The sequence below is a fragment of the Andrographis paniculata genome, unplaced genomic scaffold (assembly GCF_009805555.1).
Source record: "Andrographis paniculata isolate CXL003 unplaced genomic scaffold, ASM980555v1 Contig45END, whole genome shotgun sequence".
In the NCBI taxonomy this organism is placed as follows: Eukaryota; Viridiplantae; Streptophyta; class Magnoliopsida; order Lamiales; family Acanthaceae; genus Andrographis; species Andrographis paniculata.
In genome coordinates this window covers 2,354,120-2,378,545 of record NW_026137579.1, presented here as the reverse complement: position 1 = coordinate 2,378,545, position 24,426 = coordinate 2,354,120, and the positions used below count along the sequence as shown (strand labels likewise).

Genomic DNA, 24,426 nt, shown 5'->3' with positions numbered 1-24,426 from the left:
TGCAGGCTTAACACCGATGTAGATATCCTGGATGTGAAGAGGTCAAATGAGAAGCCAGCGCGATGGGGGAAAATATTGCAAGCCGGCATATAAGTTCGTTGTTGTGGTTCACTAAGACACTGCTGCTTGCATCCTTTCCTACCCATCTATCTCAAAGAGGATGTATATTCTGAAACTGTTCTTTGCCCTTTAGATGTATCTACTATGCATGATCATATATCTTTAATAAGCTTAGGTAGCTAATAATATAAATATGCTCGTTCCTCAGCTGTGACTGGCAAATTTCGACTGATCTTCTGCTGCTGTTTGGTTGTTTATGATATATGAATGCACTGTGTTCTTGATCAAATAGCTGTTACTCAGAATCAAGATAATCATATTGCAATAATGAAGTGGAGATGATAGATACAAGAGCATATTAACACATCTTTGTTCTTGTCTGCCTGCAACTCACTCTATTACACCTATATCCATATTTACAATGAAGCTAATACGATGAATATCAAAACTCTACTGTGTACATGGACTTCCGGAGGACCCCTTTTCATTTATTCTGCAACTCACCATTTATTTATGTCGGCAGCTTGGGAAAAAATAATTCAAATGAACTTTGGACATTCTACCATCACATCTGTGACAGAAGACTGCTTATCTTTCTAAGCTCTTTCAGAGCAGCCATGGCTGTGACTTGCCCTTTTCCTACAAGGCCGTTCTTCGACAGATTCTCTAACGTGCCCATCTGGCCCCGATCCTGCTGGAACACCGACTCGATTACCTGCAGATAGACAAGATGAACACGTTAAAACTCCATGAACAGCCCATATCAGCAGAGAATGATGATGAGTTTAACTTTAAAATAGAATATATATATATGATACCTGAATGTTTTCGAGCATAGATTGGCCAAGATTCTTGAAACTTAACATCAAATTCTGGTCCATAACCTCTCCGTTGCTGCTGCTGGTATCAGCAATAGAAATGGCAGAAGCTACGCTGTGCCGATCACTACCTCCATCGCAGGTTTTTGCATCCTCAGGAGCATTTGTTCCTTCTGATACGTCGTTGCCAGCATTTCTTGTGAACTTCCACAGCCAATGAAATTTACCCAATATATTTTTCCGTTGGTCCTTCGCAGCTGTTTCTGTTTTTCTCACAGAATCATCATCATTATGCAGTTCTTCTGGAGGGATACCGTCAGTGAGATCGGAGACAGGAATGGGAGAGCAATCTGGGACAATCTCGGCATCATTCCCTTCAACCGACGAGTTTGATGCAACACTACTTCGCCTTTCCGGCTCATTCTCATTGTCGCTACTGATTCCGCTAGAAGGACTGGTTGGATACGACAAATTGGAGATATTTTCTTCGCTTCCGGCACCACTTGATGATCCGCCACAACTGTCCTTAACGTTAATGTCATCTCTACTAACCTCCAGCGAATCCTCATTCCCGAATTCTTCATTTGTTGCTGTATTTTCTGTATCTTCATCTAACCCGAGCTGTTTCTCAAGATCTTTCAACAAACTTCTCCTTACAGATGGCTTCGAGAGTTTGGTTTTACCATTTTCCTTCGATGGAGCGGGATCAGATTCTGTTCTTGATAGTCGCAGCCTAACTCGCTGAGTCCAACCCCTTCTCAAAATCGAAGCTTGTTCTCCAGGAGAAGAACTTCGCTTTTTTTCTTCTTCTTTTTGTAAAACTCTCCATTTCTCTTCCCAATAACTATCGGACACCATGTTGAGACGAGTATTAGGAGAAGATCCATCCAGAGAGATGCTATGACGCCTAGCAGCAACGCAAGGCTTTCGACCATCATACAGCCCAGGATAAATTGGACGCGAATTCGAGGCATTTGCATTTAATGCAATCGGAAGCAAAGATTTTGCCTTCTCCAATAGCTTCATAAGCTTTGCCCCATCCGGAAAATTCAATAATCTCTGAAGACAGATCGTAGCATTCTCAGTCGCGAGTAATGAAGACCTCAAGTTGAGTATCATCGAAACTGCAAAAGCGCAGATGAATGCTCCCCTTGGTTGCTCAAGAATTCCAAAGCTGGACTCGGCGTCGACATCAGCGCCTTTCTTAGTGTTTTCGTGAGCAAAAACTTCGTCCCATATTAGCAGAAGATCCTCCAAAGAAAATTCACGACCAAAGAGTACTCTAAGCCAGCGGAGCGCGAAGAATTGGGGCTCAACTCCTAATTCCACAAGGTGACTATAAAGAGATGAATCGACAATCGAAAGCACGTGGTACAGAGCAGCAGAAGCTTCGATTACTGGGGGAAAACCGGTATGAGAACTGCCGACAGGAGAAGGGGAGAAAAATTCTGCCATGGCAACAGCACCACCATTTCCACCCATTAAAGCATCAAACATGCAGTAGGCATCATGTTCCATAAATTTCTCTGACAGAACGATACCCAATTCGCCTTCTGCCCCATATGCATCGCTGAGTAGAACAATAAGTTGTATGTCTGGATCGAGTTCATCAAGACTGCTAGGCTTTGCAGATTTCTTTTCTAAATCATCGTCGTGATTCAGGGACTCTGAAAATTTCTTGAAATCAAATTTGTATGTCAAGTCATTTTCGTAAAATGAAAAGCCATCAAACTTGTCTGTAAAATGGTCGTCGTAAGTTTTTCTCACTTCCAACAGCCGCTCCACATCGGCATGAAGGACAAATAGAAGTGGAGCCAACAGTTCATGCATACCTGCAAATGAAAATAGAAAGAAATCACAATTATGAAGATTCGAGAAACTAAAGTATATTTGAACTTAATGTTCAAAATCCTATGATATCTTTCGGCTGGCAGGCTTAAACACCCTGAATTAAAATTGAGTAAAAATAAGAAAATTTTCAGTTTCGTATAGCAAAGGGAAACTAAAGTCGGTCAAAAAATGCAGAAAAGCAGTGCACGGGATGCATAAAGAAGCGCAGTAGAGCTTGGTACCCTGTCTGTAGCCGCACTCCGGGTGTCTTAGGCACCATAGTAATAAAATTCGTCTCAACATGCTCTGGCATCCGCTTGTCTGGAAATAGCTACCTCTTTCAGGGTACAATCGTGTCAAATCTTGATCAACCATTTTCTCAAGTTCGGCATTTTTGAAGAATCGACCCCACATACTATCTGCAAGAAAAAAAAGTAATGCCAAACAGCTTAGAAATACAAAACTGTGATTCTTAGCTGGTGGCTCTGAAAAAGATCAAAACAAATTTGTAGATTTGAGAAATAAATGAACCCAAAATTTATTGATAGGCATTCTGTTTCAGACAAAGAAAGAGGCATATCTATGGCAGCAACAAGTATATACCCCGGACTCAATTGGAAGGCAATGTATATCAAAAGAAACTAGAAATTTCGTATGATCTACCTGGGTTCTGAGACAGTGGATTGTCGATGACACGATCAGGAGAATTGCCTCCATCTTTCGGCAAGTGTGGATCGACAAGAAGTTGCCTTCTTAATGCAGCATACCTGAACCATAAGATAACATCAGATCGAATAATTCCACTCCATTGAGACTTACTTCAACTCATCACTTAGAAATCTAAAAGGAGATCGATCATCCCAAAACAAGATATAGATCTATACTTGAATTATATTGCCAGCTAATTCCAGGACGACAGTATCAAACATCAAGAAGAATTAATAGACAGACAGTATTGAAAAAGCTTAACATATCAATATCTGAATAAAGTCCAAAATTCGATTTCCCTAAGATAAACACCATTGAAAGGTATATATATGTGCAAACAAAACAATCTCAAAGGTTCAACACTCAAGCAATACCATAAAACATCTAGAGACAACGTAAGCAGCAGAACGAAACTAGGGTTGGATTATCAGGAAGTATTATACCTCGCCAAGAAAAATCGAAATAGGAAAACAGATGAACAGAAAAAAGAACATCCTCAAAGTGCCAATGAATTTACCTTCTCCGAGAATTGGCCGTTACCCGGCGAAGATCATCCACAGATGCAGAAGGAGAAGACGGTAGAATACCCAAATCTATCCGCCATTGAACCCCTCGAAGACCCCCAAATCGATGTGAAACTTCCGAACACGGCGTCGTTTCGAGCATTGCGGTGTCTATCAGAACCAGCGTTGTGTTATTGCGTCTCCTTCCTCTTTTCTTCTTTCTTAATTTTCTGTTTCTTTACCTTTTCGCTGCAATTCCGCTCAAAATTTTCCCCAATTAATCGATTGGATTTTCAGAAACCCCTCACCAAAAATCAGAAAAGGAAAAAGAAAATCCCAGAAACCTAGATTGTTCGCGGATTACCGCAACTATTTTCGAAGACCCAGCCACCCAAACGCAATCAAGACGGATCTCTTCGGATCCTATTCTGAAGAAAAAATCAAATTCTCGAAACTCAGCCAACAGAATCAGGAATCAAGAACAGTCTTGACTGCACAAGAAAGGAAATTGGGTCTACGAAATGCTTCTTCCTATTTCAAGCAGAAGAAATGCAGAAATCTAGAGAGAGATTATAGGTGGAAGCAGCCGTGACCCAGCTCAATCTCAAGATAGAAATCCCAGAGAATTAAAGAAAAAAAAAAAAAAAAAAACGAAGATCAATATGCTGTTCGCCAATAATAATAATTGTGACCTTCGAATGAAATGAACCCACCAACCAATTATTTTCCTTTTTATAATTTTGCACTTTTGCACAGTTTCAGAAAGAGAATTGGATTGGGAGTCAAAAATACCAAGTTTGTTTTTTCTCTGATAAAACAAATGTACTAATTATTAAAACAAATAAATTATTATTAATTACATTTTTTCGATCGCAATTATTCCATTAATTTATTTCAATAATGTGATTAAATTATTGATAATCCAGATTAGTTGACTTGACGTGTAGGATTAAATTACTACACGCTTTGTTTTCATGTATATCTAAGTTTGTAAAAATTATTTTGACTTGGGACTTTCGTTTAGGAAATTTCGTTATTAGTTTTTGCTTAATTAAATGTTCCAAACTTTTGCATTTCTTGAATTGTTGGGAATTTTCTTATTTCTTGTTGGTCAAGTTGGTAGCTTCCAGTTTATTTTTTCATATTCATTTAAATTGTTACAAGTTGTTTTATTTATTTATTTATTATTATTATTATTGGATATAAAAATTCCAACGAGGAAGACAGCATAATATAAAAGCTAGAAGAATGCAAGAGACGACGTCGTATGGTCCGAAACGAACGTCTGATAGAGCATATCTAGAATGATGTGGATTATGCGTGTCCTTCACTCTCTCATCTTTCCACACTCAATTTTATTATTATTATTATTATTATTGTTGTTGTTATTATTATTATTTTGTTAATTTATTTCCAAATTGCAAGCATGCTAATGGTGGCGGTGATGCTAATAATTTGATGAACATTATTATTATTATTATTATTATTATTATTATTATTATTATTATTGTGTGTCCAAATATAACATGTGCTTTGTTGGTTTGTTTTTAGAGTCTTATTATACTCTTATTAACTCCCTCCTTTAATTTTCTAACGTCCTAACTGATTTTTACATATTTTTTTAGATAATTAATTTTTTATTATAAATTAATAAAATAGCTCTTTATTTTGTGTATAGATATAAAAAGGATAAATAAAGTAAAAGTAAAAAAATAAATTTTATATATAAAAATAGAAAGATGACAATCATTTCTGAAGATTTCAAATAGAAAAACAGGATATTAGTTTGTGGACAGAGGGAGTATATGTTAATATTTGTGAATTTCCATATTTGCTAATACATTATATTATCTTTATTTTACATTAATTAAATTTTAAATATTTTATACATAATATTCATTCAAATTCATTTTATTTTTACATCGGTGTATCTTTAGTTAATAAATAAATATTTTCATCTACGGTTAAAATTTTCTGTTTTTATAAAATTAATTAAAAGTAATTATAAAAATTAGTATATAACTATAAAAGTAAATTTTTTATTTTCATTTTTTAAGTTATATATACATATAGAGGTGGACATGAAATATTAATGAAGTGGCCCCTGATGTTACTTGGTATATTGAATATGTTGAGTCGGTGCCTCCCCACGCCCACTCATCAATCAACCTCATGTTTGCCAATACTTCATTCACTTACTTATTTTTTGTTATTGGTTTTGATTTGCCACCCAACCCAATCTAACCATTTAATTTAATTTAATTTAATTTTAATAATTGTTAGGTCAGACAGTCATGCATGATCAGTAATTTGGCATCATGACTCAAATTTAAATAATTTCCGTAAGTTGCACTAATTCCCGAAGTTATTCCAAACTAGGGTAGTCAAATGGAGTCGATTAGCCCTGATTCACCCCGGGTCCGGTCTTAATAGGGTGGATTTGGGTCTAAACAATTTTGTTCGGAGCAGGTTATGGGTTTTACTATAAACTTATCCTATCTCGTACTCAAATCCGAATTTGGATATTTTAATGATTATTATAATTTATTTATATTTTTATACAATATAATTTATATTATTTATTTATTTAAAAAATTTTAAATATAAAATAGAACATTAATTCTAAATCAAATCTATCTTGACATTTGTTTCTCTTGTAATTCTCTTTATAATTGGGACTACGGCCGACGGCCATCACTGCGGACTATTGTCAATACTTGATTATTCTTATTTTTAGAACTATAATTTTTCGGTACTTTGAGACATATTCTTTTTAGTATTAGATTATTTTTAAAAATTTTTGTTTTATTTTTTTCTTAGAAACAAAAAAAGAATTTGTCTGGAGAATTCAGGGCTGAACAAATCCTAGAACCGGAGACAGAACGGATTTTGGATTCTAATATTTTTTAGCGGGACGGATACCAAAATTTGCAAAATCCGTCCATAACCCACCCAGTTGACGTCCCTATTCCAAACCATTTTTACGTAAACACTTGAAACTTCTCGTGTAGATACAACTTAGAAGTAAGATTTAACAAGAAAAATAATAATAATAAAAAAAAATTAATTTCCAATTTCCAGCCTGTCCCCTGTCCCAATGTGCAGTCTATTTTGATCCGCTTTTACATATAATCTGATTTACGTATTTATTTCTTCATTTATTATTTATTATTTTTTCTTTCAATTTTAATTTGTCTATGTTCTAATACATCACCATCGTCTGCATAATTGTCAATTTTCTGTAAAAGAAAACGAAATTGAATTGGAGTCACAAACAATCGAATGATACTTTATTAATCGTCAGTCTCAACATAAAATTATTGGAGAATCGAAAGAAGACATGGAAAATAAGTGACATAAACTTGGAATTATTTATGTTACATGCAAATAGCAAAAAAAATAAAAAATAAAATAGATAAATAAATAAATTAATTAATTATATGTTTGGTGTATGTGGGACCCACATGGCTGAGGCATCTCTATCAATTATCAAATACATACATTGCCACAGTCAATAATTGCTAATTATACGTATCTAAACCAATACACTTCTAAATTTTTATTTTTTTAAATGTTCCGTAATTAAAATTTTAAATTTTAAATATACCGGAAAGAATCTATCTCTTGTATTTTCATTTTTACTTTCTATTTTTTTTTTTTTAAAAAAAAAAACTAAATTCAACATATATATTTTATTTTATTTTTTCTTGAATGATCAACTTATGAAAATAATTATCAATTATTTTTCCATTCGACCACCAGTGGTTGGAATATGGTATCGTTTGGTGATTAGGGTGTTTTATAATACTCTTGAAAACGAAATAAATATTACTTGTGAAAAGAGCAGCTGTCACATATTGCTTATTCCATCATTATTTTATATATAGCTGATTTTTATTTTTTTTAATTTTTTTTCATAATAAATATTCAATACAAAATACCGCCCGGTGATTTTGAACCAAACAAAAATTCCAATTTTTGTGAGGAAGTGGACAGATTCTTATCCTTAGTGGCTCTCGCTTTCTAATTTGGTTCACTTATTTTTCTCGTCACACTATGAAAATGTTTTTTTTTTTTTTTTTTTTTTCATTTTTTTTTAAATTGCTTTTTGGCGAGGAAGAAATTGTTTTCCTCAAATTTTTTATTTTTCATATTTAAAAATTGCATTGCGTGAGGAAGAAATTGGTGTCCTCAATGGTCATAAATACTTAAGGAAATTATGAAAGTTTGAACATCAAGTTTGTGGCAATGTATCAATGGTGATCAATCATCAATCATCCCAACTTTCAGACAGGACCTTCCAAATCTTATGAAAAGAATTTCCCAAATCAAAACACTAAACAAACAAACTCTTAAGTTTCCAAATTAATTCGTACTATTATTTGGAGTTTGGATTTTGAGTTGAGATTTGTACGCAGAAGTTTTGAATTGAAATAGTTATGTAAATGTGACATAAATAGGTGTTGATGTAATATTTTGAATGTAAAATTAAATTTTAGTATAATATAAAAATACTGCATCCGTCGTCCAATTGTGTATTCATTTGACGGGACACGAATTTTAAGAAAAATAAATAAAAATAGAAAATTTAATATTTTTAGATAAAGAAAAAATAAAAAATATGGTATTTTTTCCTAAAAAAGGAAACACAAATAAATTTAGATGACAAAAAAAAAGTGAGAATAATTTTGGATAACAAAGGGAATAAAAAATAAGCGTTTTGATATGATGTCTTTTAGAGAAATTTTTTTGATAAATACTACCTACGTCCGACTCTAAAAGTTTCTGCGTGTCGATCTTTGAATACTAATTATTATATCAAAATGTAGTACAAATTAAGAAAAAATTGCTAAAATACTTCAATTATTGTCTTAGAATATCAATAGAAGGATATTTGTACAAAAAAAAAAATAAAAATATCTTTATATTTTTAATGTTAAGTACAATAATGAAAAAAATAAATGTAACTTTACTGACTGACAGAGGGAGCAGTAGATTTTGGAAAAAATTCCCGAACAAACATACCCTAAAAAGAAATACTGTATATCGGATATTCTTGAGGATTCTGGGCCTTACCAGACAATGGATCTAAAAGAATCTCATATCAATACATCAACTGCAATTTCAAAAACCCAGGCCCAATTAGGACAACACCATAATCCTGACACGATCATCTTCTCCAACCCAGTAAGTTTCATCCACAGTCTTATGAGTTTGTACAGACATGAATTCCTTAATGGCTACAAAACCCCACGCCATCACTTTTCCACTTTCTGGCAAAAAGGTAGATAGCATAAGCCCAATTAAGGGTCAATCGATTAAAAAACTGAAAAAGAATGTAAAAACAAAAGAGACGACCCACATCAATCGAAGAAGATGAGTCCAATCAGGAATAGCAGCGACTGCAGAATCCAATGGCGACATTATTACAAACGCGTGTTCTTGCTGAGCTTATGGGGCACACATTCCAGGTAAGGATTAATTGCAGAAACAGTTTCATATTATGTCCTGATCGAATTAAACCGGCGATGATCGAAAACCCCTAATTCCTTATTACAGTGGCACACATTCGGAGGAAGATGGATTCGATACGATCTTTGTGGGCCTGATCCATCCACAAATTCATCATCTGATTGATCGATCTAATTTGGTGATTTGATTTGATTTGATTATGCAAAAAAATACCCAAATCAATTATCAGAAAACCCTAAAAATTATTAATTCCAATTCACCCACCCAGTTTTCACCTAACCAAGAACTGTTGGCTACCATGTGAGGTTTGGAAACTTTTCATGATGTCTAGTGGAGTGCAGATAAGCCCAAAGAAACTGTAGGGGTCACAAGAAATCACCTGTCGGATCTCAGACATGGCAGATGAATTAATACAGTGTATGGATCAGGTGAACCCACACATGACAAAAACTGCAGATGGTATTAATTAGAGGGTTTGCTTAATTTAGGGTTTCCATCGAAATTAAGGCAAAATTGACTGTGGACTGACTAATTGAAAACAACAGAGGGTCATTTTCAACAATTATTTTAATCAATTTTGTGATTTCCCAACCCAATCGTTTTCATCAGCACATGGGGCTTTATTTCCCAGCACACCACCATTGAAATATGCCCTAAACTTTTGTCAATTTTAGTAAAGAACCAACCTTTTTCCCCCAGCAGTAATTCCAACTTAAACAAATCAAATTATTAATTATTGTATTTTACAGCTGCCAAGATTTGCACGAGCATCTTATATAGTATGCTCATTTTATAAATTTTATTGGAAAGGATTTACAAGAGAACAGAAATAATTAAATTAAATTAAAAATGGAATCTTGAGATGAGAAATTGGCACATGACATGTACAAGCATGGCGACAACTCTGGTGGGAACATCCCTCACATGCCATATATAGTGACCCTTTTATTTTTCATTTTAGATCTATTTATTTATTTATATAATATGTTAGTATATTTATTATTTCCTAGGAACAAATAATCTGTTCATAATTTAACCTTTTTATATTTAGTATAGCATATAGGCACAGAGTCAAACGATGCCCCTTTTACATATTTTCGATGTTACACAGTATTTTAATTATTCAGTTGAAGCCCAAAATCCCATAATAAACCCTAATTTCGAGAACGATGATTTAGTGACAACTAAAAATTACATCTTTATTATTGCTGCTATTGTTCGAGAATCATTGCAAAAATAGCCCCCAATTATTAGGGTTGATTATCAAATTGCAATTTTGATAATTTATCATACCAACCCGAACCCGAATTCGATTTCGGGTCCCAATTTAAGCCCGAGCCCGAATTAAGGTGTAGTGAAGACAGCTGTGTCGTTAAGACACTGCAAAGCAGAAATAATGAAAAGGAGAGGGTGAGTGATTAATGGTGGAAAAAGGAGAGGTCCAAAATGGAGCACAGTTTTGGTTAAAGAGAGAATCATCAAAGACGACACTGATCAAGCCACAGTCGTCCTCCATCTTCGGTCCCTTGTCTGCTCTTTTGCCCCCATTAATTTATTTCCACCTTGCGAAGGCAACCCTAACTACCTCCACTCTACACTCCGCCCTTTCACTGTTCCGCATTCCACAGTTTCACACCAACCAACCGAAAGCAAACCTCTATATTCCCACTGCAAAAAGTGCTTCTGCTATAATACTAAAAGAATGTATGTTGGTAGCCGACGAGCAGCGGGCCTTTGCTCTTGATCTCTGCTTAATTCCTGTGTGGAAGCTGCAGAAATTATTAATTTACTGTTAGAGTGGTTTTTGATTAAGTCTATCCGGCATTGTACTGCGGTTTGTTGCATATTTGGATCAATGTGAGTAGAGATCTTACTTGGGAAAGTATCTTATCTATTTATTATCATTATTATTATGTTTTGTGTAATTTGGTGGAAATGTTTTTCTTGATCTGCTGTGTGTGGGGATTTCTTACTCTAAAACCATGTTGCAGGTAATTTATTCACACAGTGCAATTTGTGTGTTGGAGTTGAAAAGGGATATAGGCTGAAGGTATTTCTCTGACTGGAAACATCTTCATTGATTTTCATCTTCATACAGGAGCATCATTTGTGGGGAACTTCCTTAGAAGAAAACTCTTTTTGTCAAATTTCTATCAGTCACTGGAAGTTCTAAATTTTGATAAATGTTTGTGTTTATATCAATTTAAGGTTTTACTTGGTACATTCATGATAGCTTGCAGTTTGTGCTTTAAGGTTAATACTGGCTGTAAATTCTGGATTCAAAATCTAGTTTTTTTACCATATGTGAACAGAGAACAGATCTGGTCTTGCAAAGTTTGAAGTGGTTAGAAGAGGATTGGCTGCAATGGGGAGCACGCAGTTCAATCATTTGTTGATGGTTCTTATTTTATTTGGTTCTTTGCTCTTTGGGAGAGCAGAGATTTACATTGTGACACTTCAGGGAGAGCCTGTGATAAGTTACAGGGGTGGTGTTGAAGGGTTTGAAGCCACTGCTGTGGAACCTGATTCTGATGAGAAGATTGATTCTTCCAGGTACTGTGGATATACCAAACTGTTTTCCTAAATAATCACAATTTTACATTTGCTTAGTGGTTTCTTTATCTGGTTATGGTGTCATTGGAGCTACTGTTCTGGATTCTGATGTCATGTGTATCTATCTTATATGCATTACATACACAAGCGCTTGTATATATATTGTTTTTATTTTATTTATGTTCTTGATTTGCTTTCAGTGAATTGGTCATCTCCTATGCCCGTCATCTAGAAAAGAGACATGATATGCTTCTGGGGATGCTGTTTGATCGAGGCACGTACAAGAAGCTCTATAGTTACCGTCATCTTATAAATGGATTTGCAGTCCACATTACACCCGAGCAGGTGATAACTTTTTTTGTTATCTTCAGTTTCTGGCAACTCTTTTATTCTTTTCTCACATGATCAACCCTATTAGTAGGCAGAAATACTTAGACGAACGCCCGGGGTGAAGTCTGTAGAAAGGGATTGGAAAGTGAAGAGGCTCACGACCCACACCCCACAATTCTTGGGGCTTCCGACTGGAGTATGGCCTACTGGAGGTGGATTTGATCGAGCTGGTGAGGATATTGTCATCGGTTTTGTGGACTCGGGAATTTATCCTCACCATCCAAGCTTTGCTACACACAATACTGAACCTTATGGACCTGTTCCCAAGTACAGAGGTAAATGTGAGGTTGATCCGGGGACTAAGAGGGACTTTTGTAATGGGAAGATTATCGGAGCACAACATTTTGCTGAAGCTGCTAAAGCTGCCGGTTCATTTAATTCAGACATTGATTTTGATTCCCCACTCGATGGTGATGGACATGGAAGGTTCGATTCATTATACTTCACTGAATAGTTTAATTTAATTGGTCCGCAATCAAAGCCTACTATTTGTCAAACTTAACTTCGACTGTATCTTTTGCCAGTCATACAGCAGCTATTGCAGCCGGAAACAATGGCATTCCGGTGAGGATGCATGGATATGAGTTTGGGAAAGCAAGTGGGATGGCACCTCGCGCTAGGTAAGAATTTTGTCGAATTGAATTTCCTTTGCAAAATACAAACTATTTCTTACTTGAAATGTAATCATCCATAATTTGACTCATTAATTGTTTTATAGAATTGCTGTGTACAAGGCCCTGTACAGAATATTTGGTGGATTTGTTGCCGATGTAGTTGCTGCAATCGATCAGGTGATTCTTTGTTCTTCGCTAAAATTTTAATTATATATTATGCATTCACTGACCTTTTAGTATATTAATCGTTGCCTGTTTTTCTGTAGTAATGAAGCTTTGGCAATAAGATAAGTTGTATTTTCGCAGGCTGTTCTTGATGGTGTGGATATTTTGAACTTGTCCGTTGGACCTAACAGTCCTCCAGCAACCACAAAGACAACATTCTTAAACCCTTTCGACTCCACCCTTCTTGCAGCCGCCAAAGCTGGAATTTTTGTTGTCCAAGCAGCTGGAAATGGAGGCCCTTTTCCCAAAACCTTAGTTTCTTACAGTCCCTGGATTACCTCTGTAGCTGCTGCCATTGATGATCGGAGATACAAAAACCATCTCACCCTCGGCAACGGGAAAATCTTGGCTGGAATCATTCTGTCCCGTGAGAAACAAACCTACTTGAAATCTCTGCTGTGTGTTCCTTCATTGATGATTAAAACACTATATGTGTAATCTACACTAGGTGGCGTTTACGTCATTAATATGATTGTATCATTTTCTCCAACTGATGGTATCTTTTTTCGACCATTTCTGCAGCTGCTACACATGCAAACCAGAAGTTCACCATGGTTGCTGCTAATGATGTGACGCTCGATTCCTCGGTTGCCAAGTACAGTCCTTCTGATTGCCAGCGGCCTGAACTGCTGAATAAAAATCTGGTGAAGGGAAACATTCTTCTCTGTGGATATTCTTTCAATTTCGTCGTGGGAACTGCTTCGATCAAGAAAGTATCAGAGACTGCTAAAAGTCTCGGTGCAGTTGGCTTCGTCCTCGCCGTTGAAAACGCTTCTCCCGGCACGAAATTTGATCCTGTTCCTGTTGCTGTTCCGGGGATTCTCATTACGGATGTTAGCTTGTCAATGGTAACCCCCTTACTACTATTTGTCGATGTTGTTAAAAAGGTCGTTTCGTGTTATTATCTGTCCTGACATTATGGTCACACTTTTTAGGAACTCATAGACTACTACAATGTCTCTACGCCAAGAGACTGGACCGGACGAGTTAAGAGTTTTAAGGCACAGGGAAGCATCGGAGATGGCCTGAAGCCCATCCTCCACAAATCGGCGCCACAAGTTGCGTTATTCTCCGCTCGCGGACCTAACATTAAGGATTATAGTTTCCAAGACGCGGATCTCTTGAAACCCGATATTCTAGCTCCCGGATCTCTAATTTGGGCAGCTTGGACTCCTAACGGAACCGACGAGCCAAATTACATCGGTGAAAATTCGATAGCTCTGGCTATGTTATATATATCCTTTTTCCTGTTTAATGCTGTTCGTCGTTTTAAAATGATTCATTGCTTTACTTAGGCGAGGGATTCGCAATGATATCGGGAACCAGCATGGCTGCACCTCACATTGCTGGAATCGCGGCTCTTATAAAGCAGAAGCATCCCCACTGGAGTCCCGCCGCGATCAAGTCGGCGTTGATGACTACATCGACGACGATCGACCGTGCCGAGAGACCGCTACAAGCCCAGCAGTATTCCGGCGCCGAGACCCTTTCTCTCGTCACCGCAACGCCTTTCGATTACGGAAGCGGCCATGTCAATCCGCGAGCTGCTCTCGATCCCGGGCTTGTTTTCGACGCAGGTAATTCTCGTACATCTTTAATCCTGTCAGGATTTTTCGTATTGTATTCTAACTCGTCGCTGCCGAATATCTTAGGATACGACGACTACTTGGGGTTCCTGTGCACGACGCCGGGAATCGATTCCCACGAGATCAAGAACTACACGAATGTCCCCTGCAACTACACGCTGGGCCACCCGTCAAATTTCAACACCCCGTCGATAACAATATCGCATCTCGTCGGGACTCAGAAAGTCACACGAACGGTGACGAATGTCGCAGGTGAAGAGACGTACGTAATCACCGCAAGAATGGCGCCAGAAGTAGCGATCGAAACCGATCCACCAGCAATGACGCTAAGACCAGGAGCTTCCCGGACCTTCGCCGTCTCCCTCACCGTCAGATCGGTCACCGGAGCCTACAGCTTCGGAGAGGTCCGGCTCAAAGGCAGCCGAGGCCACATCGTCCGAATCCCCGTCGTCGCGATGGCCTATTACCGATAACTCGATCCACGCCGTTCCAGGGTAATAATATTCTTTGGATTCGTGTGCAATAAAACGTATAAGATCTCGATCGAAATGGGTGTTTGTACATAAAGACCCCATAAGTTTTGACGTTGAAGACATATCTATGATAGTGTACTGTCCCAACTGCCTTCGGACAAAGATCGTTTGTTTGTCTTAGGTATTTTTGGTCATATGTAATATCTAATTTCATTTCAAATTTCACCCTTGTTTATTTCAACCAAATTCCACACATCGAAATGAAGATCCAACATTTACTTGCAAGAAAATAACCAATCATTCATTCTTCAAGAAGCTGGCAATCAATCCTCTGGAAACTGATCCTCATTGCATCCAAATCGAATCCAACGTTGTAATACTGCTGTGCCTTAACACCTATAATGTTCTCATTAGCCTCAACCACAGCCATACAGAAGGCCAATCCATCTTTCGTCTTTTGAAACATCGCATCGACATCTAATTCGATATCGGTCCCCTCCGCTAAATGCAGCGTCACGATCGGGAACCCCTTGAGGTCGCGTTCGATATCCCCTCGATAGCAAAGCTGGGTCTCGGCATTCCTAACTAGCGTTCGCGCCACCACCCCGTCCATCAGTTCCTCCACCTCCGCAACGAGCGATCGATACGCGCTCCTCCGGAGCTCGGTGTATGTAGTCCCGGAATCAACCACGACGTTGCTGAGAAACTCCCGCGGATCGATCGCCAGCCGCGTCTCCCCCACGCTTATTCCCTCGAGCGTCACGACGTAATGGCTGTCCTTAATCTGCATGGGCGTCGAATCGCCTTCGAGGACAGCCCCGTCGCCTAATATCAGCTGGTTGTACATGTAACCCAGATCGTTAATATTACCGATGCAGTACGAGAACCTGTAACCCGTCCGAGCCGTCAGGCAGTACTTGTCGGGTACTTCGAGCGCGAGAATGCCGTCGACGGACACCACAGTCCCACTCGTTCTCTGCGCGCAGCCGAAGACCAAGTCGGGCAGCTCCATCGTGCCTCCAGAGGATGTAAGAAACGTGAATTTCTCGAGCCCGACGATGCCTACGCTGCTCGACAAGTCCTGATAGGTGAAACCGAACGTGCAGAGCTGCTGATTCTGGGGGCCGTATTTGTAGTGAAGGCACTGCGGCGAATCTCTCGGCAATGCAGAGTAAGTTGATGATTTTTTAGGATCGAACACGTTCTTACATCCATCACAGGTTCGACAACGAATCCACGTCAGTCGACTTCCGGTGTCCATCGCCATGAGCTGCGGGATCGGAGGATTGCCTATCGAAACATTCACCAAGAAAATGCTACCATCCTCCATTGGAAAAATCGGGGCCCTTACGTCGTCCTCGGACATGTCTGGAAGTTTCGGTTTTGCGCTGCGCCGGGGTGATGTAAGCGATACTGCATCGCGGTGTATGAGCCTAAGCGAGAGCTTACGAGTTTTCGGGACAACGGTTTTGGTCGAACACGAAGGGGAAATGATAATGTGGAGAGTAGAAAGAGATAACAGAAGGCTAAAAATGAACATTGATGACATCTTCATAAATTCCAAGAAAAAAAAACAGTTCTTGGAAGGCATACGATGAAAGTTTTAACTTTAGAGACAGCGAAAAAACAGGTAAGAATCTGTAGTTTCGACAAAATCACATGTTTAGCATTCTCTTACAACATATCTAAAATGAGAGCAAAGAGATCAGTTAGTTTAAGCTTAGTTGATCAAAGACACATCAGTATCTGCATTCCATTGTTTAAATAAGATGAGTTAGTTTCAGCTTAGGTTCGAAAAGAGATCGAAGAGGCGACAACGGCGCAATACTTAAAATCGAAACTCTGCAATATAACTGAACAGCCAAAGTACATTATTATTACAAAAAAAACACATCGAACGCCATGTAGAAAGTTCTTTCATACAACATGACAAGCTTCGCGACTACACTATTCACTATATCTATATCACGTCAGCCGCATTTGTGATAAGTTAATTCAACAAAGAGGAAAACAAAAACTGTGGCTCGCTCGTCAGGGACACGCCAGCGACTTTCGCTAGGCTGCTGTCCCGAGCCGGGCATATATAAATACTATAAATATTTAAACATCGGTTAATTGTCTCAGAGGAAGCAAACAATGGGGAGACCTTCATTTTTATTAGAGGTCAGCTTCTGAGAAAGAAGCCATCTTCGGGGAGCATTTTAATCCTATATACCGTGCGGGAGGTGATCTACAACAGAAGTAGCTACGCACCTGATCGAATGCAGCGATAGGGAATCGATCAATGAGGCAATGCCGAAGCCCTCAACCCAGTGAAATGGATGTATAGTTGGGGAAGAGTTTCAGTAGAATTTCTAGAGTTTCAGGCATGAATTTCCTAGCGAACAAATAACACGGCCGTTGCCTTCCATTCCACAAGCAAGGTCTAATCTGAACATCTTCCTGCAGTGAAGAAAGATTTTTTATGTTAGAGGAGTTATTGATTGGAGCTCGAAAGATTGTGGCGCGAAAAGGAAAGTTCACTAACCGAGGGGTCGCTGGTGACGTGCACACTGTCTCTAATAGACTGCATAAACATTTGTCGGCATAAGAATTTAGTCGTGGAAGCAATTAAAATTTGAAAATAGTGAAGGTGTAGCCATACTGTAAGATTTCTCAACAATTCGAAGGTAACGTCTTGTGTGTGGTATGATTTCGGATGCCACTTTCTTTCGGACCAATCGACATTTGTCACTGACCAATTGGCGATTCCAGAGGGATCGAGCATCTGAAAAGGGAAGGCAGTAGTCAAAAATGGAAAGAAAGTACGCGAAAAGGATGATGGCAATATGTTGATCTGGATAATTGAAGCACAGCGATTCTTACATGGAAAAATGTCGGCAAATAGTGTTCATCGGAGTAGCAGTTGCGCCCTCCCTCCATACCCGGCTGTTCAATGGGAAGAAATACATACATTAGCTATGGCTGGATCAAAGAGAAACTCATTTATACACATTTACAATGAATATGGTTAGAGTAGAGTTTTGATTTATCCACAAACATTACGAACTTTAACCAAGGAAAAGGTTGTTAAACATGTAGTGAAAACACAAAATAACGAATGCATCGAATCAATATTTTCAACTGGAAATGTATACAGAAATAAAACTGTGATTACCCGGCAATGTTCCCTGAATTTACGATAGTAGAGACCGTCAGCCATTATTATAAGAGCATGTCGCCGTTTCATTGTAAACCACTGCAGTCATCGAATAAAGAACATACATGTTATGAAATGACCTATAACTATATTTTGAAGCTGGAAACAATTGATTACCAAATTCAAAACTAAACTCCTTGAGCTCGACATTAAGATGACGTCATAAGATGACGTCGCCATATAGTAGCACTCATTACAATAAAAACCACTCTTCAAACATAAAGTCATACCTGTGAACCTTTTCGAAAGTCCCTCTTCTCAACTTCAGGTAGCATGTAGTCGATATACCTACCACTTCCGTGTGGACCAGGGTCCTCAAAGCTGCACAAAAGAAAAGATTATTGTTACCAAAGATTATCACTATTTTTACCAAACATTAGTATCTCAGTGTTCCATTTCAAATCTCAATAAAATATATATCTAAAAGCTTGAACACAGAAGATCATGTGAAATTGAGAAAAGGATGCTCATTAAAGAAACTACTAATATGAAAATAGCAATGAAGTAAGATAATTGCATAAGGAAGGGGGCTTACCAATCTATGAAGCTAATGTTTGTGTACATGAGATAATTGTACACATAGTCAAAATGACGAAGCGGGATGCAGCTGCAGTAAAGGGAAATGGTGGCTTAGTATATAATTTGATCTTTAGACATGAATTTAAACGTATAAGAGTGAGTGAGAGAAGGAGTACTGTGTAGCAACCTGTCGGATAATAGTACAAAGTGTTGGTTGTCGGGTTCATTTAATGCATTTGCCAATAGCCTTCTTTCAGCATCCACCATTGAGATCTTCCCCCATTCTACCTGATATTGGATCAGAAATATATATATCTCAAGCTAGTGACAAACATCGGTCTATTCTGGCAGCAGGATTTCCTTCACTTAGACAAAACAGCCAACTACAAGATAGATATATAGTACAAATAGATCACTTTAAGTTAGAAACAAACCGTATCGCTACGAATCTCCCGGTTGATAAAATAACGGCTAAAATGGACAGGTTTGTTTTTGGATGCGTGCACGTACACTGAAAATCTACCTTCATGCCCCTGTCATATACATGGAAACTCTGAGAAAAAGATTTGGTTCAAACTTCGAATCAGTGAATTATCATGTACAACAAAATACAAAAATAGAACCAAACACATATATTAAATAGAAAGGCGACTGCTTTTCATACTTTTTTGTAAAGACATGTAAACCAATCTTATAATACACCATGGTTTCAATCGGTTAGGTAACTTGGTCTGGCCCTACACTTGAGCATCCTTGCTACATGTTCAGAAGTCGGCTCAGCTTTTATTGATTTGGCAATTTCAACATTGTAAGAGTGGCTCTATAATTAACTCCTTCGGTTGTAGCTTCTCATACAAAATTCAATTGTATATTCCAATTTCGACTGGACAGGTTACAAGTAAGGCTAAACAGTGCTCTCACAATCACAAGTGAATAAAGAAACAGCTGTATTAGCTAGTCGATATGATATCAGGATTTCATGGACTAGGAAGAAGTGCATAAGAAAACAAAAAAAAATTAAAGAGGAATAGGATCAGAGGAAAAGATTTGCAGTTCACTTTATAGGCAATTGCTGTAGGTTGTCCCCGGCAGTCAATATATCGGATAATCTTAACCTGGGATAATCTTAACCTGGGATAATCTTAACCTTGGACAGAAAGCAAATTATGACAGAATCTTCTGCAGCAGTTCCACAAAAAGTTGCAAACATTTATGATTAATTGCAAAAGGCCAGTATAAAATCCAAATGTTATAAAAAACTCCAAATGCAAGCGAGCAAGCCTAAAATATCGAACAACTTATCCTAGAAAATTCCCTCTCATTAAGTCCACAAGAAAACATCCTCTTTATGCAAAAGTTAATCATGTAAAGACGGCCAAAGCATTGTACAAAATTTACTGAATTTCAACATGCCATTTCCAAATCAAAGAATACCGAAGCACCTGGAAAAATCGATCCCATAACTTCTCAAATGGCAATGGACCAGGTGTCAGAAACAGGAAGGCAATCTTGGGAGTCATTGAAGCAGTAGGCGGCATTCCCAACAACTCTCTTATAACAACACGGGAAGAAAATTCATCGTCAGTGAGTTCCCTGGTCGGTATAGGAGGACGCCAATTTTCGGTTGACTGGCAGCCATGAGATGATGAGAATATATAACATGACACTGAGCTTTGTGGAGGATAAATATATGCACAAACTAGGAACAAGCTGACTAAAGAAATCAATATGATAATCCAGTTAGGTTTCCTTAATTGCCCACGCTGTCGAGGCATTGCCAAAATTGGCGAGTCTTTCACGCCTAGACGCCAGGTCTTAGATGACTTCATCTAGAGAAGATGCATCACAGGTCATTTCAAAGAACCAGCCGATTACATCTCATTGCTTGCATCAGATCCAAATACACGACTCGCAATGCCTAAAGCAGACCTCAAACAGCAATTTCTTGAGAATCTGAACATACAGAACAGACGGATTTGTAACTATATAAAACAATAAGATAACTTTGAGAACACCTCAAACTAACATGATAATCGAGTTGGTAAAAACCATAACATCAAAACTGCTTATGGCTTAACATGGACAAGATCAGAGACTAACATAAACTGCAACAATGAACCTAAATATGATGTCTGCATATTTCTCACACTTTCAACTCACATTAATATTCAAATTTTGCATACACCAAATCACTACATAGGATATTGAAATTCACTCAGAAGAAGAAAAGTAGATATTACATTGTAAGAAACTCGCGAATCCCCCCGCCTTAATTACTTATTCCAATTAGGATCAAATAATCCAAACAGCCGGAATCAAATTTGTAATTTAAAGCAGAACACAATGTTAGAATCAAATCCCTAGAGCCGGCCAAACCAAGATAGCCCTAAGAGTTCAAAGCCACGCAAAAGAGGCAAAACCAATACATGAAACGAACAGTCATAAACAAACGTCAAACAAAACCTCGCTCAGAAACAAATTCTACGAACCGCCGGAAAAAAAAAAAAAAAAAAAAAAAAAAAAAAAAATCAGAATTCAAAATTCAGACACAAGCAACCCCCAAAAAAAAAAATTAAAAAAAATAATCGTAACACCAACAAATGGCGCCTGCATAGCAGCATGGTAGGAACGAGCATTACCTATTGATCGAACGTGGAGTGGCGACAAAGGGAGATGGAGAGGAATCGAAACGTCCAAATAGAAGAATCCCTATACGTCGGTATACACAATTAAAGTATGTCTCTCTCTTTGTCTCTCTCTCTGTTTCTCTCTCTCTGAGATGAGATCCCGAACAATCACAAAACGTGTTCTTGGGTACATTACGCACAGCAGCACTCCCCCAAACAAATCAGGACTGCAGCGTCAATCGAATATGGTGGAAAAACGAGAGATTCGGAATTGATAGGGTGCCCGCATTTGGGGAGAAATTGTTGTATTTGTACGTGAAATTGAGCGAGAGTTCAGAGCAGGACGTTATTCGACATCCATCCAACCATAACAGCATATCAACAGCAGCAGCCGGCGATTATTCCAATTTAAAATCGTTCATATTAACTTTGAAATGTGAATAAATGCACGCGCTGTTTCAGCGCGTGGGGAGATGTACGGCTAGGCTGCCTGTTCCTGTTAGGGCAACTGTTTGCTTATTATTATTATTATTTATTTTATTGATCAAATTTAATTTTTATGAATTAAATTAAAAAAAAATGCAATCGATTATTAGATTAGTTTAAATGATATATTAATAATATAATTTAGATATATAAATATCGATAAATCGCATGCAAATTATCCGTTCATACTTAGATAACAACAAGACAAATATATAAATATGAAATTTGTTTGGGACTCAAAAACTGTAGTCGTAGGCAGATAAAACTATTAGAGGCCTACGGAAGACACTGACTCCGCTCCAAAATATGATTATCTTTTTAGCATAAAAATAACAATATAATAGTATAATTTTATTAATATGCCCCTTCGATTATTTTTTTTAGTGTAAAAAATATTCCTTTCGTTGTTCTATTTTTGTACTAAAAAAATTAATAATTACTACACACTTTTATTAAAATTTGTGTTTGATCAAATGAGCACATGCATGATGAAGAGAGTAATAAATTTTTTGTATTTTTGTAGATTTGCACTTCTAGCTAATATTAAATTAATTATATATTTTCTTCGTCCACTTACAATGTTTACATATCTTTATTTTGGGACGTCCAATTACAAAGTTAACATTTCATTAAATACCCTATTTTTTTTTCAAAAATATCCTTACTTTACATCACATCATTACTTTTACAAAAATAAAATAAAAATAAAAAATAAAAGCAAAAATATCATTACACTACTTTTAACTACTTACTATAATTAAAATACTATTATTTCTTAAACACCCAGAAGTAAATATAAGCATTGTGGACGGAGAAAGTATATAAAATAATTTTGATTTGATAATTAATTTACATATTAATTTAAATTAAGTTTAATCTCAATATTACATAACAAATGACAAAAACTAACTTAACACACAATCCAACAAAAAAAATAATTATTTTACAATAATAATTTCGATTTAATTATGTACATAAACCCTATATAATGTTCAAAGTGTTCAATTTGACTCAAATCGAATCATTGTGAGGTTAGTACCAAGTCAAATTGGAGTTGTGCTATTCTATTGTAATTATAGTGCTTTCTTTAATTTATTGCTAATGATTTTCTACTACTATAACATTTTTTACTAATTTATTAATATCGTAGATGGGTAGTTTTGATTTTTAATACAATACACTTTATTAAATGTATTTTATATATTACGGTAGATTTTTATTAAATTTATTGTTTTTATTTAGATTTATATACTATTTTTACACAATATTTTTACTTCATTTATAATCTTTTTAAAATTTCAATTGTATATAGGTACATAAGTAAGGGCTTAAGCAGCTCAATCTCTTATTTTACACTGAATTTTAACAATATTGATACTCCCTCCGTCCAGCTAGAAATCCCTCCGTCCATCTAGAAAGTATACATGTTTCTATTTTGGGACGTCCAATTACAAAGTAAACATTTCATTAAATACCTTACTTTTTTTTTTCATAAATACCCCTACTTTACATCACATCATTACTTTTACACCAAAAAGCAAGGGCAAAAATATCATTACACTACTTTTAACTACCCACTATAATTAAAATACTATTATTTCTTAAACACCGCGCTAAAAGTAATTGCATACTTTTTTTGTGGAAGATGGAGAAAGTATTATATTAAAATATATTATGAATAAAATAGAAATAATTAAAATAATGATAAATAGTAAGGATATTTTTAATGTTATTAAATATTACCATTACTAAAAAATAAATATATTATAAGACAGAATAAAATAAAAAAAATAAATAAATTATTAAAGGGAGGAAAGAGTATATATATTGATAGTTTATACATAGTTGACATTGTATAAAAGGGTGTTTAATTGACTATAATATCCTAAAAAATTAAAAACAAGACACTGATATCTAAATAATTTGAGGCAACATGTAAATATATTATATTATTATACTTTTATTTATTTTCCTGCAGTCTAAAACATTTAAAAATGGAAATATTAATGTGAAAAAGGACTGATTTGAAATGTTTTATGCATTTTGGACAATGGGCTTCCTAAAGTAAAACACTTCCACAAATTCATGGAGCCATTACTAAGCATATTGCATCATCCACTATATCAAAATTACTGATTAAAATTCTAGGCACGAGTTTATATTCAAATTTAAAATTATTATATACCAATGTTAGATTCCAAACAAAAACCTGCCTTGTGTAGTTACCTAAAGCCTAAAATCTAGTTAGCTAAAACCTAAAATCAAAAGACTAATCTAGTTCAACACCTGTAGTAGTAGTAGTAGTAGTTATTAAATAATAATAATAATAAGTGCAAAATTTATACGCCAATTTATATAGTAAA

General features: G+C 36.6%; 4 protein-coding genes across 6 annotated transcripts; 1 reads left to right on the top strand and 3 right to left on the bottom strand.

Moving 5' to 3' along the window:
* Positions 1-355: 355 nt before the first annotated feature.
* Positions 356-4,638, bottom strand: LOC127251796 (uncharacterized). Of its 2 annotated transcripts, XM_051275668.1 has the most exons (6): positions 3,934-4,638; positions 3,372-3,475; positions 2,951-3,127; positions 2,646-2,710; positions 879-2,555; positions 356-775 (listed from the first exon to the last, which is right to left on the bottom strand). In XM_051275668.1, the coding sequence occupies exons 1-6, from the start codon at positions 4,080-4,082 to the stop codon at positions 626-628; spliced, it is 2,322 nt and encodes a 773-aa protein (XP_051131625.1). In that variant the 5' UTR covers positions 4,083-4,638; the 3' UTR covers positions 356-625. The 2 variants fall into 2 exon arrangements, with proteins under 2 accessions (XP_051131625.1, XP_051131624.1); XM_051275667.1 differs by having other exon boundaries at positions 879-2,710.
* A 6,152-nt stretch (positions 4,639-10,790) lies between these two features.
* On the top strand, positions 10,791-15,457 carry LOC127251716 (subtilisin-like protease SBT2.5). The gene is made up of 12 exons (XM_051275550.1): positions 10,791-11,248; positions 11,383-11,441; positions 11,704-11,944; positions 12,145-12,289; positions 12,366-12,760; positions 12,859-12,954; positions 13,053-13,125; positions 13,255-13,540; positions 13,696-14,021; positions 14,109-14,376; positions 14,469-14,750; positions 14,826-15,457. The coding sequence occupies exons 3-12, from the start codon at positions 11,757-11,759 to the stop codon at positions 15,230-15,232; spliced, it is 2,466 nt and encodes an 821-aa protein (XP_051131507.1). The 5' UTR covers positions 10,791-11,248; positions 11,383-11,441; positions 11,704-11,756; the 3' UTR covers positions 15,233-15,457.
* Positions 15,458-15,525: 68 nt separating this feature from the next.
* On the bottom strand, positions 15,526-16,957 carry LOC127251717 (aspartyl protease UND). Its single transcript, XM_051275551.1, has one exon. The coding sequence runs from the start codon at positions 16,821-16,823 to the stop codon at positions 15,534-15,536; it is 1,290 nt and encodes a 429-aa protein (XP_051131508.1). The 5' UTR covers positions 16,824-16,957; the 3' UTR covers positions 15,526-15,533.
* Positions 16,958-17,082: 125 nt separating this feature from the next.
* LOC127251719 (glycosyltransferase BC10-like) lies at positions 17,083-22,173 on the bottom strand. Of its 2 annotated transcripts, none has more exons than XM_051275552.1 (11): positions 21,590-22,173; positions 20,393-20,903; positions 19,385-19,483; positions 19,138-19,238; positions 18,967-19,038; positions 18,662-18,752; positions 18,390-18,470; positions 18,098-18,160; positions 17,877-17,999; positions 17,760-17,798; positions 17,083-17,674 (listed from the first exon to the last, which is right to left on the bottom strand). In XM_051275552.1, exons 2-11 carry the CDS (start codon positions 20,777-20,779, stop codon positions 17,537-17,539), a joined length of 1,194 nt encoding a protein of 397 aa, XP_051131509.1. In that variant the 5' UTR covers positions 20,780-20,903; positions 21,590-22,173; the 3' UTR covers positions 17,083-17,536. The 2 variants fall into 2 exon arrangements, with proteins under 2 accessions (XP_051131509.1, XP_051131510.1); XM_051275553.1 differs by lacking the exon at positions 21,590-22,173 and adding an exon at positions 21,191-21,429.
* Positions 22,174-24,426: the final 2,253 nt, after the last annotated feature.

Bases quoted from the DNA above. Each gene is read 5' to 3' on its own strand.
- LOC127251717 (XM_051275551.1), bottom strand. From the start codon at position 16,823: ATGCCTTCCAAGAACTGTTTTTTTTTCTTGGAATTTATGAAGATGTCA.
- LOC127251716 (XM_051275550.1), top strand. From the start codon at position 11,757: ATGGGGAGCACGCAGTTCAATCATTTGTTGATGGTTCTTATTTTATTT. The intron at 12,955-13,052 runs GTAAGAATTTTG...ATTGTTTTATAG, and splicing joins GGGATGGCACCTCGCGCTAG to AATTGCTGTGTACAAGGCCC. The intron at 13,126-13,254 runs GTGATTCTTTGT...GTATTTTCGCAG, and splicing joins TAGTTGCTGCAATCGATCAG to GCTGTTCTTGATGGTGTGGA.
- LOC127251719 (XM_051275552.1), bottom strand. From the start codon at position 20,779: ATGAAGTCATCTAAGACCTGGCGTCTAGGCGTGAAAGACTCGCCAATT. The intron at 18,161-18,389 runs GTAATCACAGTT...CCCATTGAACAG, and splicing joins AATTCAGGGAACATTGCCGG to CCGGGTATGGAGGGAGGGCG. The intron at 17,799-17,876 runs GTATGGCTACAC...ATGTTTATGCAG, and splicing joins AATTGTTGAGAAATCTTACA to TCTATTAGAGACAGTGTGCA.
- LOC127251796 (XM_051275667.1), bottom strand. From the start codon at position 4,082: ATGCTCGAAACGACGCCGTGTTCGGAAGTTTCACATCGATTTGGGGGT. The intron at 3,476-3,933 runs GTAAATTCATTG...CTTATGGTTCAG, and splicing joins ACGGCCAATTCTCGGAGAAG to GTATGCTGCATTAAGAAGGC. The intron at 2,711-2,950 runs GTACCAAGCTCT...TTTCATTTGCAG, and splicing joins GGAGTGCGGCTACAGACAGG to GTATGCATGAACTGTTGGCT.